The following is a 17471-nucleotide window of genomic DNA, read 5'->3' as shown; positions in this document are numbered from 1 at the left end:
TAAATATTTTGCTTCACAAAGAAGGAACAACCTTTGTGCTTAGACTAAGCAGGATTTACAGCAGGGTCTATAAAACGAACCTCAAGATGCTTTTAAAAAAATAAAAATAAAGCCTTGGGTCACAACTGAATGCACATGCAGAGAGCCAATATTTTGGGCAGCTGTATGGGTTGAGAAATTCCTTTACTACTGTTTTTCTTCAGTACAGCAGAGACACCAAAATATAATGGAAGTAAACATGTGCTAGCGTGTCAGTCTGTGAAGTAGGCCACTGTGGCATAAAGGCCATGATGTGGCACTTTTGCCATGCGCAATGAAGCAAGGAGAAAAAAAAAAAAAAAAAAAAAAAGCCTTTTCTCCAGCTACCCAGGATACCAATTTTCTCATTTTTCCAATTTGAGAAGCTGAAGCTGAGACCCTTACCAGCCAATCTGTGCTCCTGTTTCATAGTTTAGCTAATGAGTGCATTTATTTAAGCAGAAGAGAAAAACAAGCTATGGCACTGCCATAGTGAACCGACTATCTGGGATCAATACTCAAGTTTGCATAACCTTGTCTTCATAAAGGAAGGCCAGATCTTAAAGATTATTTAGACACCTAAATCCTACTGTTTTTCACGAGGATTAAGAACCCAATGTCTTTGAAAATCTCTGTCTCTCTGTGTTTTCATCCTTCCTGTCTATGTAGATTATTTATTCTATATAAACCATTTGTCTAGTTGGATTATTTATACTGTAATTCCTCAGGCAGCAACTGTCTCTGACAGTATGCCTACTGTATTAGGGCCCTGAACTTTGTCAGGGTTTCTTGGCATTACAGTAGCATTAACAAAAAAAGTAATTAGACATTCTTACTTCAGCATCCTTTCATTGGTCTCTTCTTCCATCTCATTTGAATTAGAAGAGACAACTCCGAAAGAGCCCAGAGGCTGGCGTGTGATGGGGAACGCAGCCTGCTTTGCAGAGAAGCCGACCATAGCAGGGGTCTCTTTGAGCACAGAAGAAAAGGGAAGACACGTGGCTGTGCAAGAGACGGACAGATTAACCACATCAACAGCCTTTCTGCTTTCCAGGGCTACTCCCTCCGTCGTCGCCAAATGAAACCCGGTACCGTTAGCTACAAGTTTATGCTCTTGGCTGTCGATTTCCTGAGGATACTCAGCCCGGTAGGATCCTGCAGCAGGCTCTGCTGAGGCAGGTGAGTCGTTAAGCTCAATTTCTTGTAACCCTTGCATTTCTGCATACACTGCTGGGCTCTCATCAGCAAGAGAGCTACCACACTCTCCTTGCGTTGAGCCAAATTCAGTTGAGGTCTCTGAAGGAGCTGGAACAGGATAGCAAAAATCTGGTACCAGCTTTATGCTTTGTGAGAAACTCTCCTCTTCTGAAATTCTGCTACTGGAGTAAAAGCCTTGTTGTATTTTTAAACTGTCTGGCTTAAGTTTATTCTTTGGCTCCTCAATGCACGTATCAAAGTCACGTATATTTTTGTCCAAGTAATTATAAGCCCTTGGTGCTTTTAAGCTGCACTCACCATTGCTCTCCAGTGACTGGCACTCAGAGACATTATCTGGGAGCTGCTTTGGACAAATGGGTGGTCTTGCATTTTCCAAACTACAGTAAGTCTCTGGAAAACCTTCCTTCTCCTCTTCCCCTTGTAACTCAGTGTTAATGCTACTGTGTTTGATGGAGGGTTTGGGACGTCCTCTTGGTTCTAGTTGTCCACTTACGGTGGTGATTTGACACTTGGAAAAGTCCACGATTAATTTTCCATCTCCACGTTCTGTTTCCATGCAACTTCTTAAGTTTCCTCCTGAATCTCCTGAGGTTGCTTCACTGTGTTTGGCTATATCTACCTCCTCTGCAGGCTCTTCTGGGCTACTGATCTGAGGAGCTGAGACAGATTTCGTCAGTTTGGTAAGCTCCACTTCCCTCTCCTCTTCCTCAAAGGGCAAAGAGCTGATGGATGTGAGTGACGCTTGGATCCCACTGGGCAAGCTGGTATTGCTTTCTGTGTGGCCACCCTCCAGGGAATTTCGGTGGATGGCATGCCTTCGTACCAAGTGGTGCAGGATCTCTCGATCGCTGGGCAGCTCCAGTGCCCGGCTACGAGCATCAGACCACGCCACTGAACTTGGTTCGCTTTCAATACCTGAATCAGATATTATAGAGGAGGATCTTTTTATGACCCCTGACATCGGGGTAAATTCTTCACACTCCTCACCTCGTTGCTCCTTTGTGAACAATTTCACTTCAAAGCTGTGTGTAGGCAAAGCTTTCAAAACAGGGAGCAGAGCCTTGGTGTCTGGATCTCCTGTTTTTTGAAGACTGGTTAATTCATCCAGTGCAAGCTCAGACGAAGTGAAATTATTCTTGGGATGACTAGACTCATCTACTTTATGTATTTCAGTCCTGTCTTCCAAGACATCATACTGAGCACTGACAGTTAACACGGGCTCATTTTTGTGGGAATCCTTATTGCTAGGTTTCGTATCTCCATAGGTAACATCCGCCCCATGTCTATTGTCTTTTAATAAAATTTCTTCCGGTGTTTTAAAGTCTTCCGATGTGCATTCTGTATTGCCTGGGTCTGAGTTAGAAGTAGTTTCCTTACTTGAAACAAAAATATTTGCAGGTTTCCTTTGGCCTTCTTTGTTCGCTGTACATACCTGAGATGTGGAGTGCCCGTTTAAACCCTTAGCTGTATAAACAGCACCTTCAGTAATGCTGTGTATGCAAGAGTGTTTCCCGTTTATCCTGTCTGTGTGTATTAGCAGAGTACCTTTCCCAAAGTCTCCATTCATTACTGAAGTGGCATCATTTGATGCAAAATCTTCGTTGTCATCTATTACATCCATTTGAGTATTTGCAGGAACCTCAAAATCTGGGAAAACTTCCAAATTCTGATCTGAAAGAAAGAGAGAAAAAAAGTAGTAGTATCTGCAAGAACACAAGAAATTACCCCGAGATGATGTGGGACTTTGAAGTGATTGTAAGGCCTAAAAAAATATGTGTATTTATATGATATAAATTATAAATACATTAGAGGCATTATTACTAATGCAAACAACAGAGTGCGTTTACCTAGATTTATACTCACTAAAAAGTTATAGTTAGACCAAAGAAGACAATATCAATAAAATACACTTTGCTCAGTATAATTGTATCTAAACTGCCAGTTTTTACAGCATAGGTAGGAAACAAAACTGACACTTCTTTGTATTCCCACTGTCATACGACACTGTTCATAGTATAGCTCCTGCTTGTGAGTCAGTTTAACGCTCAGTTTAATAGTTTAAATATCAATAATGAGCATTGTCAAAATTTAGGCATTTGGATAACTCTGGAAGAGTTGAAATTTTGGACCACAGGCCATATTTACTATGATCATCTATAATATTAATACATGTTTCTTCTTTGCTAATCTTAATAGTTGAGTAAAAAGAAAAGAGAACCAAGGTTTCATTACAAATCTGCAGAACTAAATAATTTCTTAATTAAAAAGTTTATTTGGGTACTCAAAGGAAAAATACTTTTTTGGAAAGCAATGCTGCCTTTCAGGAACAGTGTTGGGCTTTATGCTCAAATTGTGGGTTTTGTTCTGAGTTTTCTTACCACTAGATGTCACACTGGGGACGAAATTCACAGTGCTGTTTTTCCCTTAAATTTGTACTGTAACAAAAATCCAAGATTTTTTTCTTTCTAAATTTTGCCTCTGGCTCTTGTAACTAAACAGCTTACTTTGAAGATGAAAAATATGAAGCTACAGGAAATACTCTAGTTTGCTACTAGGGAAAACAGAAGAATTCAGCTATATTACACAGTGGATCACACTGATTCAAGCCAGATTCAGCCCAAAGGATGTAAGATCTCTTACCTTGGGCTGGGGAAGTGAACCTCCCTCAGCTCAAGCTGTCTCATGAAGCTGTATCTTGTGGTGTTTCACTCACCTTTGCAAGGCATATCCATGTACCTATCTTCAAAGATAACTGGGAGTGTGTTCCAGTCCCCATCTATGTCGAGGCATTCTGCTGGAAGCGGGGGCATGCTGGTGAAGTACTCTGAATTGCGAATTTCTGTAGAAATCTGTCCGTGACTTTGTATTCTGGCAGCAAATTACAAAAGAAATAGAGTGTTTGAGTAGTCACCATGCTGTTTCTCCATCACTCCTGCAAGCCCAGCAGCAAAGCTGGATGTCTAGGCAGAGGACAGAGGTAATGTGCTTAAAAGAAGGGGAGGCAGTACATCATGATGAGGGGGTACCCAGTACTCCTAGGAGGTTTCCCAGGAGTTGATTTCTCTCTCTCAGTTAGAGACACCTACAGCTTGCACACTCCCTCACTGCAAAACCTATGACTTTTTGAAATTGTTCCAGCTGCCCCTGCCACAGGCTCCTGTTAGCTACCATAACTCATTGCTGTCCTCCCAGGGGTCACTGCAGCTGCCTGAGACTGGATCCTTCAGCTACTTTCTGGTCAGGAAATAAGTCTGTCACTCTGACTGTGGCAGGGGTTTCAAAACCCAGATGCAGGAAGCAATAACCAAAAATGTGCTTGAACAGTACAGGAACAAGGCCAAGGGAGATGCATGGCAGGCCCTCTGTCTCACTTATACCAGTCCTCAGAGCACTGCGATATCTCACATACATATGCAACTGGAAGAGATAAGACACATCAGTTCAGCCACTGCCTGTTGGCAGAACTAGAATAACCATCTGTAGTCATCTTTTGGGACATGTAAAATGCTACCTGGCTTTCATCAGTGAAGGTAACATTAGACTGGCACATGAATGTGGGTTCAGCTATTATAAATACAATAATTTTTAGTTCCAATGAGCTTTCCTATGTAAGCATCTTCCTCAAAAAATGGGGAAAACTCACACAGAGTTTGTTTATTTGTGTTGACTCTTTGATGAATTAGTCTGTTTATCCTAAGGAATAAAGAGGAGAGCAAGAAGCTCTTCATAGATGGTCAGATGAAAGCAATTCTGAACAGATCCCATAGGACAGCACAGGGGCAGTATTTCAGATCGTTAGTGGCAAAAGGCAAGTAATCATCATGTGGCAGTTAACTGGAAAAAAAAAGTTTTACATATTATAAAGCAAAACTCAAACAGCAGGTTTGTAATTCATGCCAGCATAGAAGATTACTATGTCCAGACACAAATAACTTGTTCAGACCAGCATATCAGCTTCAGCTTCAGAACACAGTTGTTGCTGTCTATCATTTGCTTTTACCTGCAGGCCAGTTCTTTTTTCCTCAAAGATAAACAAGTCATTGGTTGGTACAACATGACTCAGACAGGAGTCATAAACACCTAACTGTTCATTCTTGCCTGCAGCAACACCTAGGTGTTTAGAGTTAACAATTAGCGTCATAATAAAATTCTCACTGACATATTAATTAATAGCATCAGCATTTTACTAAAGACCACATGTGAAAATAATAAACTAAACTTGCTTTGAGACCAATCTGTAGCACAAAAGATGAATCATTGATATCGAAATGTGTGAGAAAAAATATTTTTTCTGTAAAATATTGGGAGGATATGTCACCTGCTGAAGGCTCCCAGCCTGTGTGATACCCAGGTTGTTGAAAATGTGTCCTTTTCTGTCTAAGCAGTCAAATGCTGCCAAGCGTGTAGGTGCATGGCATCACACAGAACTCACAACAGTACAGAAGGCAAAAAAAAAGGTCTTGTGTAGTAAGAAGGAAGAAAGAACTGGGTGAAAAAACTGTTACCATTTGAGGTGGTTGTACAGCGCCTGGCACACTGAGAGATGATCTCACCTCAGGATTCTCTGAAACCAATTAATACTTACTACTTGCCAACATAACAATACTCTGGCAATCAAGACTCTCTTTTTCCAACTACATCATCTAGCAAAATCAAAACGAAAACACAACTTTGCTATGAGGCTTGTATAGACCAAATTTACTACACAGACCAACATTTAAAGCTTGTAAACTATTTTACTTCTTTTTTTTTTTTCACTCAGTCTCCTTGATAATCACTGAGGAAAAATTATGTTTATCTGTAGGAAATGGGCTAGTTCTGTGGCTGCCTGGAGAAATAAAAGCACTTCATGCAACCAGGCTTCTCCCTGTGCAGGGTTATGTTTGCTTGAACGGAGCCATGAGTGTCTGAGCTCTTACTCCAGGATCTTGACATGGGGTTTTCCTTGTACATAGCTCACATAAAACCTGACATGGGAGGACCAAGTGAGCACAGCTGGGCCCCTGCAGCCATGATGCTGCTCTAATTTGGCAGAAAGAGGTAGCTTTGTACAACCCATCCACTAATGAAGTCATGGCCCTTTTCATCAACACTGAATCAGCCCTAATGTCCCTAGTGACAGCTCTGAGAAAGTAATTTTCTTCTTTGCACTAGGTCAGAAGCAGATATCTCACTTAAGCCTCATCATCATGCCAGGACCCGGTGTCATGTCCTTTCAGCCCCTTTTGAAAGATGGGTTTCCACACTGGTAATGCTGTGGTCCCCCCACGGTGACAGGCTCTTTTAGTGGACAAATAATCCAGGCATCCCTCAGTATGCAGAAATTAAAATCTGAGCATCTTTCTTTGAACTCTGCCTTGAGGGGTCAGGTCCTGAGTATTATCCATGTGCTCCATCTGGGATCATTGGCTAAAACTGAAGGCAGGGTTTGCCCTGGTGTAGCTTTAAAACTGGCTCCTCGTACTGCCCAGCTTGGCTACAAGCAAGAAGTGTCAAGCAGAAGGATATACTTACCTTGCCAATGTTTTATAGCATATTTTTATGAATGCAGCCCAGCACAACGTTGGTTTTCCTGGACTGTTTTGCACTGTTGATTCTTGGTCAACTAATTATCAGCCCTGAGCTCACATCAGTCCCATGGTTCCTCCAGCTAATGTGGTGGTGTTCCCCATTCCTGTCCTCCACTGCTGCATCTAACGAACATTCACAGCTTTGCATTGGCTGTTTAATGCTCCTGTCTGCATTTAAAGATTGTTTCTGCTATAGAAAGCAGTGCTGCTATAGAAAGTAGGGCTGGACTAAACACCAAAAGAAAAGCTTTCAACACTGTCCAGCACGACATCCTGGTCTCCAAATTGGAAAGACATGGATTTGATGGATGGACTACTCAGTGGATAAGAAATTGGCTGGAAGGTCACACCCAAAGGGTTGCGATCAATGGCTCGATGTCTGAGTGGAGATCATTGACAAGCGGTGTTCCTCAGGGATCTGTTGTGGGACTGGTGCTATTTAACATCTTTGTCGGCAACATGGACAGTGGCATTGAGTGCACCCTCAGCAAGTTTGCTGATGACACCAAGCTGTGTGGTGCAGTCGACACACTGGAGGGATGAGAGGCCATCCAGAGGGACCTGGACAGGCTTGAGAGGTGGGCCCAGGCCAACCTCATGAAGTTCAACAAGGCCAAGTGCAAGGTCCTGCACCCGAGTCAAGACAATCCCAAGCATAGATACAGGCTGGGAATGAGTGGATTGAGAGCAGCCCTGCGGAGAAAGACTTGGGAGTGCTGGTGGATGATAGGATGAATATGAGCCAAGAGTGTGCGCTTGCAGCCCAGAAAGCCACCCATATCCTGGGCTACATCAAAAGAAGTGTGGCCAGCAGGTCGAGGGAGGTGATTCTGCCCCTCTACTCTGTCTTCGTGAGACCCTACCTGGAATACTGCATCCAGCTGTGGAGCCCCCAACACAAGAACGACATGGAGACATGTTTGAGTGAGTCCAGAGGAGGGCTACCAAGATGGTCAGAGGGTTGGAACACTTTTCCTATGAGGACAGGCTGAGAGAGTTGGGCTTGTTCGGCCAGGAAAAGAGAAGGCTGGGGAGGGACTTTTTACAAGGGCCTGCAGTGATAGAACAAGGGGTGATCGTTGGAAGCTGAGAGAGGGCAGGTTTAGACTAGATACAAGGAAGAAGTTCTTCATCCTGAGGGTGGTGAGACCCTGGAACAGGTTGCCTAAGGAAGTTGTGGACGCTCCATCCCTGGCAGTGTTCAAGACCAGGTTGGATGGAGCCTTGAGCAACCTGGTCTAGTGAGAGGTGTCTCTGCCCATGGCAGGGGGGTTGGGACAGGATGATCTTTGAGGTCCCTTGCAACTCAAACCATTTTATGATTCTATGAAATCCATGTCTGCCTACCCCCAAAAATATATATTAGGGAAGGTTAAAAGCAAATTTTTAAATGTTAAGCTTTTTTGCTTGTCACCTATTATTTCCCATTAAAAGTACCAGTACCGGATCTGGTGTAGTGGGTTTAGGAAGTTAATTGAAGAAAGATATAAAAAGATATTTCTGCCTGCCCTGAGGCTGGTGGCGTTGGTGGAGATAGGCTCCAAAGAGAAATGCACCCAATTACGATTGAGAGGTGGGTAAAGAGGATCTCCTGCATCATATCACTAGAATATAGGAATCTTGAAATTAATAATATCTGGGGCCTGATCAGAGTCACTTACTTTTGACACTGATTTCAATGGTTTTACAAATGGAGCTAGAACAGACCCAGTGTCTTCTGTCCAACCAAACTCCTTCATGGCCAGCAGAAAAAGGCCTCAGTCTTGATTACAAAATGTTTTAACTACATTTTCAGTCATTCCAGTGACAGCAGTTAATGAGTTACTTACAGGCCTTCCTGGAAAGTTAGCACAGCGAGTTTCTGGTGCTCGGTGTAGAAGAAGGCTTCTGAGAATCTCCTCACCTGAGGGAGAGACCTGCAAGTTAAACCTAAGATCTGCTGAAAGGTGCCAAATACAACCAGGCTAATAACAGAGCAGTGACTGTCAGGGCCAAATTCCATAAACATCCGCAGTGACTCCCAGGAGAGTACAAGAAGTCTTATAACAACCCATCGGAGAGTAAGCCCTATCATGGTAGAAACACATCTGCCTATGTCATGATACTTACAAATGAAAGCTCTCCAAATCTCTTTGTGGACTTTAGATCTGTTCAGTGTTGGATAATCAATTACAAAAGAGCCACAGATCTCAAGTGGCTGGCAGAGCATAGAGTGTGAAATAAGCTATAAAAAATTCAGTGCTGCTATCTGCCCTGGAATAAGCTTTGAGTTTAAATGAATCAAACATAATATGCAATCAAATGTACTAAGCTGTTAAACTTCAGCCCATACATTACTATTAATATTTGTAAGAGTGACCTCTGTTACAGTATCAAAAAATGGCAGTGAAAAGCATATGTCATAGGATCTTGGCATCTCCCTAATCCCAGCTGTGCTTTAACAAACAGCCTTTCTAACAAAAGGACTAGCATGACTTTAAAAAGACTGAAAATAGTATGACTTCATTTGGGGCTCTTAAAACTGTCTTCCAGACCTAGGAAAATATCCTTACACATAGTTTATAAGCAGAAGAACCGAAGCACACAGAGGCCATGTAATTTGCTAAAGATCAAGCAGGCAGGCAGCATCAGTCAATATTGGAACAAACCACAGGCTGGGATTCACCTTGCTGGAGCTGGGAGAATACAGAGTAGGGTCCTTGGGCTGAAAGGCACACAGGTCCTCTCAGAGTCAAGGAAGACCTAGTCAAACTATCCAGGGGAGTTTCAGCATCAGTCACCTCTTCCTTAAATTTATGCCTCCTATTTGCAAGCTCAACATTGCTTTTAGAGAAAACAACCATACAGTTGTTCTGGTCACTGGAGAGCAACCAGACCTCCACTGACTTTGACAGGAACCAGGAACATAAGCTGAGATGTTAATACCTACACTGTACAGTCCTAAAGCTAAGCAAGGTGAATAATACCCTTTTCTTTATGAGATTATGAGTTCAGCTCTGGTGATGTGCTGAACTGATATCTGGTCAATAACCAAAAACATCCTAATGGAAGACACAGCACTCGCTGAACTAATCAGATAAGTATATCTGTTAAAGTTAGCTCAAAAGACAAGTGCTTTTGTGCCTTCTTTATTACAAAGTACAAGAAGCAATTTCAACATGAACAATATGATTTTGTTGCGTGGACCTCACTAGGAGAAAGGCAAGAAGTGGCTATATATATGTGTGACATAGTGAATTGAACGAATCTACATTCCTCATGGCAGTTTTGAAAGAAGTTGAGATAAGAATCATCTTTTTGGTTGTTTGTCATTGTGATGTGTGTGCTTCTTAAAACAAATGTTTATGATTTATGGCTATCTGGCAAGTACAGGCGATATCTACCTCTTCCCACCTACCAACTGTTCCATGTCTGATTCTGGTGTTCAAAGTGCATTCATTTTACACAGGATCCTGAGAGTAAGTAAAAAAACCATAAAAGCAACAGCCTTCATCCCAGAAATTGAAATCTGTAATTTCAAATCCTGGGCTTCACCTCTTGTCCTGCTCACCCCATTTCAAGTAAATATTTATATGGGCAGAATAGTATTGGAAATATATATCCAGATAAATCTTTGATGTCTATCAGGAGGTTACCATTACTGAACTTGCTTTTAACTTTTTAACATTACCCTAAGCATGTGATGTTCCTGAGTCAGATAAGCTGTGACTTCTGGATGGAGTGTTGTCACCTCGAGGAACTGGGTCCACAGGGCCAGAATGTGGGAGCAAAGCCAGGCAAGGTCCTTGCTTATCCGTTCTGCTATCTTCTCTGGATTGCTCAGCAGCTGAAGGAGAGAAAGGACATTTTGAGATCAAGAAAGTGTCACGAAGGAAAATCAGTTCATATGTCAGATTAAGTCCTTTCAGGAACAACAACAACAAAATTCCTCTTGATTTAGAATCATTATTAAAGCTACTATTTTCAGTTATTTCACCGCAAGTAAAGCTGGTGAGACTTAAGCTTTTACTCTTTAAAAAAACACATATTTTAGCACAGAGGGTCTCAGCTACACAACGGGAGAGAAAGAATTGGAGGGAACAGCCTCAATTTTTGCAGACGCTTTACTGCAGATGTAGTAATTGGGGAAAAAAAAAAATCAAAGAAAGCGGGTTCCAAATTATCCACCAGATGGTGCTGGATGCTCTGAAATGGCCCGTCATCTCGTTTCTAATAGCAAAAGAAGCCTTCTCAGCCAAGTCACATTAGGATACCAGATGGGTGATTGGGGGGGGACAGGAACAAGCAACAAACCCAAAACCAAAACATTGTGTCCTCAATAAATGATGAAAACAGACATCCCAGATTCTACTGATGCTTCTCTCCCACACTAGGACATGCTGGGGCCCTCCATGCCCTCTAGCTCTAGGCTGCAATTCTGCGCTAAAGCTCTGCAGCCCAGGAAGTGCATTTCAGCAGCAAAGTCTCTGCGTATCAATCTCCCTGGTTTCACAATTTCTTTAACATGAGACAAACATTGCATTTTACTTCCATGTTGTGGCACAAAGAGTGCAAAACTGAGCTTCTGTCTATTCCTAGGGTCCCTACCTGCTTCCATGAAACTGGTAATACTACCAGCAATACGCCAGAAATAATACCAGAGGAATCACGTATCAGTTCTTAGCTAGGTCTTTTTTTTTCATTAGGACTGCAGTGTAGCTGGAAGCCTGCTTATTTTTCACATTTTATTATGCAGGTAGTTTCCAGATTGGTGACACTGCAAACTAAGCCATGATTAAAAGCAAATTGTCTGTGTGAGACAGAGAGAAACAGAGAAAATGCGTGTGTGGGTAACATAGATACTGTCACTGAGTTTACATTGTTTGGGTGTTAATCGGTTTTAACGACTTGTCCAAAACAGAACAAGTTCCAGTATTCTGGTACTGGAAAAATCAGGGGGATAGTGGTAGACAAAAGATCCTGCCCAAACATTTCATCTTGCAGAGTCAGGGCACTACTTTATTTACTGTACTCAATTTTATATGCTCTATGTCAATTTATTAGTTTTTTATTATTATTTAGTCAGTAAGCTGCCTCTCACATCCTAAATTGAAAGCACAGTCTTCAAAGACGATGCATTATTAATGCAAGTGGTACTAGGAACAGGTGTATGATGGCTATTTTTATAGGTTATTAACCTTTTGAACATATTAGAGAGGAAAGGAGGAAGGAAGGGAGTAAGAATGGGAGGGAGGGAGGGAGGGACAATGCCTACTTCTAATTCTGAGAGTCCTACTGGACTGCCATACACAGGCTAAGAGCTTAGCAACACTAGTGACGCAGGTCAAATCCCAGGGACTCAGTTCCTTAGAGCAAAACCCAGCAATTAAAATGATCACCAAATGTGATTCTGGTTACTCCATTCACATACCTGCTGCTGGGCTTTTCCCTGTGACGGCACCTTTCAAGCCCACTCAGAGTACTCTGGCTTTAACAATACTGTCACACAAAACAAATTACTAGTTTTTGTATGTTCTGCTGAAAAGAAATGGTTTCAGTTCACATGCTCCTAGAGGCAAAATACTGGGAGAGCATTGCCAATCTTAATCTGTACACCATACAGAGGTACATACGACATCAGCACTTACACTGCAGTGATGGTCAATGCTGCGCATGTGTCCCACCGATACTATACAAGATCTCAACATTCATGTCTTGAGAGTCTCTGCAAATTCACTGTCTTTATCACCAAATCATGGACAGATGGATAGAAAGCTATCATCCCAGGATGCTAAGGCAAAACGTTTTCATGGTGTACAGGAAAACCAAAGCTTTTATAACACTCCAGAGAACCAGCTGTTCTAGCTGTTATGTTCACCTATGTGTTGCTTCACTGTTCCCAGAAGCTTTCAAACAACAATCAAAGCAGTCTGACTTTCTTAACGTTGCCAAGCAAAACAAGCTTTTTGGGAGAACAAGAATTGGACAGGAATTAGAAAATACAGAGAAATTAATGCTGCCATTTTCTGATGTATGCCAAGCCCATTTGGACTCTCCCAGACTCACAGAAACTAAGTCCAAAGGAAACTCTAGACTGTGTTGTCTGACCTCCTATACCCTTACAGCTTCTAAATTTAGTAGAGCTGAGCCAAATAACTTATGTTTCTCTAAATCAAATGTCTATGAAATCAGTTTTCTTGCAAAGTATCCAAGTCATGACTTAAAAATTAAGAAATTTCAAATATTTTTGCCCATGGCTGACAAACATTAGCCCACCATTCGTAACTGGAGTGTGAATGTACTTCCAGTTTGGTTTGGCTTCCACTTCCCTCTGTTACTTTGTCATTCTTCCCTATGCTGCCCCTCCTGCTAATAAACTGAACAAATCAAACCTATTACATCTCTGATTATAAAACATTTTCCCCAGTGATCAGCTGACTCTTGCATTTCTTCCTGGCGCTTGATGACTTGTCTGTGTCTCACTTTATTGAAATAAACATGGCAGAAGCAAGTTCAAAAGAGTAGTTCAGTCACTTCTGTGCCAAAATACTTTTTTCCTCCCACGAGCCTCCCTATACATTTAGGGATTTTTATTTGAAAAGATACGGTTGTACAACCTGCCAAAGTATCTTTTCTCCTGTCAGCCTAAAAGCTGTAATTGCAACCTACCCCAAATAATTTTTTCCTGCATACTCTGATACTCAGGGCAAGGCTCATCAGAGGATGTTAAAGCAATTGAGCTGGTGATATGTTAAAAGTGGCAGAAACATCTTCCAAGTGACTAATCAAAATTATGTGAAATTGTAGGTGGAAGAGAAACATCCAACAAACTTTCTGATGGCACCAAATTCCCTTTCTCCCTGCTCTGATACGTGACTGGGCTGTCTCAGTGCACTTGAAAAATGGACTTGAAAAAAGTATGTGCAGATTCTGTTGAACCACCACAAAATACCTGCAGCTCCGTACAAAGCTGAGATAACGTCTCTTCCACAGATAGCTCCTCTAGGAAAAAAACACAAAGAAAGAGATCAGGTTTGAGAACATTAGATGTGAAATGTTAACTCTCTGCTCTTTATTAATGTGAAAAATAGGTCATTTGACATTCTTCCCCAATAGACAAGTTTCTGTTTGGATGTGAGCACTCCACAACCCACCTTGTACTGGTGCAGGTGCAGGTACAACTTCTCCTCGTGTAACCTGGACCACTAAGCCCGTAAAAGTTCTGGAATCTCGTTGTCATGACAAAGACAAAAGAAGTTTTTTTTTCATTTTCTACCCTCTCTTTTACCAGAATTTTGCTTATTAGCCTTTGGCATTTATGGCCAACTCCAGAACTGAATGCAAAGTCTCACCATTGCAAAGTCTGAGCAAATAATACACAAGAAATTGTTCCCCTATTGTGCTACGCAGGACTGTGCGAGCATTACCAGATGTCTGACTAGTAAAAGACTGGGCATCTCTGTACTGCTTTGTGGATTGTGAAGTACCTCTCCACTCCTACAGAAAGCAGCAGTGCTTTGATGTAGTCCTGACAGAATCCAGCATAGGAGCACTCTGCTTTAAATGCACCGCAGATTATAAGGGAAGGGAGGACATAAATCAACTCTCCAACTTTGGCAGCTTGATTTTGCAATGCAGAACTTTCTAATAGTATCCATAAAGAAACAAAGCAGAACAACCAACAGCCCAATCCCCAAATGACTCTTCTTAAATTGTACTAAACAATGGGAAAGGACAGACTGAAATGTGTAGCATCTTGAAAAGACCCATTCTCAGCTGTTAAAATTTGGGAAACAATCATTCCCACTTTTAATGTCTAAACTAGGCTATTTTTTAAAAAAAAATATACTACTCAGGGAGCTAGAAAAAAGATTTAAGAAAGTCTGCAGAGATTTATAGTCTTGGATTTATTTTAACTATCTTTAGAAACCCATGATGAGATTAATCTGACCAATACAGATGTTTACAGCTGAATCCGTCATTTACACTCTCCTCCTGGTCAGTGCAGAAAAATGAGCAAGCACCAGGTGCAGCTCATCCCATCCCAAGGTAGAAAGCATTACTTGTCAAGATAACATATTTTATTGTCCTAAATGGGCCTTTTTCTCCCCAGTGATTGTAAGGAGACAGATATAAAAATTTGTTTCATATTCATCATACTGGGCGAACCTTACACCCCATGACTTTGCTGAGTTTTGCAACAGCCATCAGAAGATTAGCATTAAAACTAATCTTCAGTAGATTTTCAGACTGTGAATAAAATGATGCAAAGAGCGCACCGCTCAAGAGGCTAAAAAGGGTATTTGCATTTAGCAAATCTGCATGCGTTACAAGAAGTACATTTGCAAATTAAGTGCCTGCTTCAGTACCAGCAGTCATTTGAACACCAAGCTAATTGTATTTAGAAAGCCAGTATGTGCTCTAGGGTAGTTCTCGAGTTGTGGTCAGCCAACCATACATAACTTTGCCATCTCCCAATCTATAAGCCTGTCCAGGTGAGACACAAATCATCTATTATATGTGCCTGATAACCAAGATGCCTGAAGCACGAGTTTTGTTGCACGTTTGGTTCTATCTGAGAGCTCCTATCTTGCAAATAAAAATGCTGTATTTTTTCTTCTTCTTGTAACTGGATTGAATAACACAGTATGTGGTCTTCCCACCCTATGAGTTTTAGGCTGTCTTGAAGGGAAATATATGTTGGGGAACAAGACGTGAAGTGGAAAATAGGAGCTATCAAGCCCATAAGTCTGTAAAGCATTATATATTATGTTTGATAGTTCTTGTACACAAGCACTCTATAGTGAAACAGGAAAAATGTTTTTTGTTCCCTTTTTAAATCTGCTAGCCAATGCAATCAACTCTCCTAACACAACTAGCTCTGCAATATAACAAATCAATAACTTCAAAATCTGCATACAGAAACACAAAGACACTAAAACACAGATGTGAAATCATAAGCCACATTCCCTGAATTCAAAGAAACAGGTGGGAGAGCAGGAATTAGTCAGGGATGTGCCTCGTTTTCACAGGAGCTCATGCTGCGATTACAAACATGACTAAACACAAATTACAGAGCTCCATCCCACAAAAACAGCCAGCCAGCACTTGTAGACTGGCCCTAACAGTCCTGACCAGCCAAAAAAAAGCTGCTGCCAAAACCAGAAAATCTATTAAACAATTGAATTAGGAAGAAAAGCAGAATAATTTTAAAAAGCAAGTTGTAATTATGTAATTGGCAGAGAAGAAATACATTACAAATTCTAAATGAGGGAGTATGTTTCAAAAAACACTCATATCACCTTTCAGATTTTTATTTTCAGTTTTAAAGAAATGTTTGCTTAAGAGAAAAAAATATGCTAGAGTCTTCCCCAGATTTCATGGCAACTCAGAACTGAAAGTTCAAGACTTCAAAAAGCAATTGAGGCCAAAAATCACTGAAACACCAGTATTTTGAGAAATTTATCAAAACATTTTACTCTTGTAGACATCAGGCAAATCCTATAAAAGGATATGCATAAGCTGAGAAGGCAGTCACCTTTAACGGTGTGCCAAAATAAATAATCAGAAAACAGGGACCAAAATCCTCAAAAATCTCTGAACAGCCCAAGAATTTTGGTACTAAAATGTGTATTGAAAATGCAGCACTTAAAAATAATTCAGTGATTTAAAATGTTTATTCACTTACCCAATTTCAGCTGTGGTAAATCAGGAATCTCCTTCATTATGAGGGTGTAGTACATGTGAAGTCCTCTTTGAGCATTCAGGAGCAGAAGACAGAGGTCTTTATGCCATTTGTATGCGTGGTGCATGCAGTTTTCAGATGGGACATAAAAACTGCCCTGTGTAACGAGTACCAGGAAAACAAAATACAGAGATTAAAATTTATGGTCCCCATTTGTCCTAGAGGCTTCCCCAAAAATCCCGTTGTGGGCAGCCTTTCATTTCCAATCAAGCAGTTGGCACCGAAGAGAGATTTTAACCATCACTACCTTCTAGCCACCTAACTAGATAGATGTGTAATCATCATAGTATCTCATTGTACATGTACATTTTGCCCAAACCATACCAAAATTATTAGGTCCCAGCAATGATGTCACATGTACAAAGACCTTCAGTCCAAACAGTCCAACAAAGAAGTCCATCTCTGCCCTTCACACATGTCCCAGTGTGGACCCAATGTCATCCCACACATAGATAGTGCTCTTCAAAACTCACACTCTCTGTTATAGGAGAAGGGGTGGAAGGGACTATAAAGATGGCTACATTCACTTTCATTTTTCCTCATATCTGCTTATTCCCTTCTGCAAAGGTTGTAGCTTGATGGTATCATAGTATGCTTTGTTATGTGTATTAGTGAAAAAAATGCAGATGACATTGCCATCCTACCAACAAATATGAGCCATTCTACTCCAGGATCAATGTCTGGATTAGTCTATCTCTTGTGAGAGGAGATGTAATTGGATAGATCACAGCACGTTTAATATAAAAATTTCCCAGACAACACAATTACACTTAGAATACAAGCTGAGCTTGCATTAGGGTCCCATAAACCAAAAGTTGTCACATCTGTCAGAAAACACCACTTGTATAAACTACTTGTATTTGAAATTTGCATTGCTCAGATTGAAAATAAAACTATGAAACTGTGGGCTTACGCCCAGGATTTCATGGAATGCTGCAAAG

General features: G+C 41.2%; 1 protein-coding gene across 1 annotated transcript in view; it reads right to left on the bottom strand.

The window, feature by feature from the left end:
• FAM135B (family with sequence similarity 135 member B) overlaps window positions 1–17471 on the bottom strand; it is a 144324-nt gene that overhangs the window by 10511 nt on the left and 116342 nt on the right. Inside the window, exons 7-12 of the mRNA XM_086465062.1 lie at window positions 16474–16627; window positions 13738–13787; window positions 10477–10632; window positions 8636–8709; window positions 3950–4104; window positions 855–2907 (exon numbers count right to left, since the gene is read on the bottom strand). Of these exons, the coding sequence (XP_086321188.1) occupies window positions 855–2907; window positions 3950–4104; window positions 8636–8709; window positions 10477–10632; window positions 13738–13787; window positions 16474–16627 (2642 nt within the window). The remainder of the gene's footprint in view (window positions 1–854; window positions 2908–3949; window positions 4105–8635; window positions 8710–10476; window positions 10633–13737; window positions 13788–16473; window positions 16628–17471) is intronic.

The sequence above is a fragment of the Leptosomus discolor genome, chromosome 5 (genome assembly GCF_034619465.1).
Source record: "Leptosomus discolor isolate bLepDis1 chromosome 5, bLepDis1.hap2, whole genome shotgun sequence".
NCBI lineage: Eukaryota > Metazoa > Chordata > Aves > Leptosomiformes > Leptosomidae > Leptosomus > Leptosomus discolor.
The sequence above is the reverse complement of the archived record's forward strand: the minus strand, read 5'-3'. Positions and strand labels throughout refer to the sequence as shown.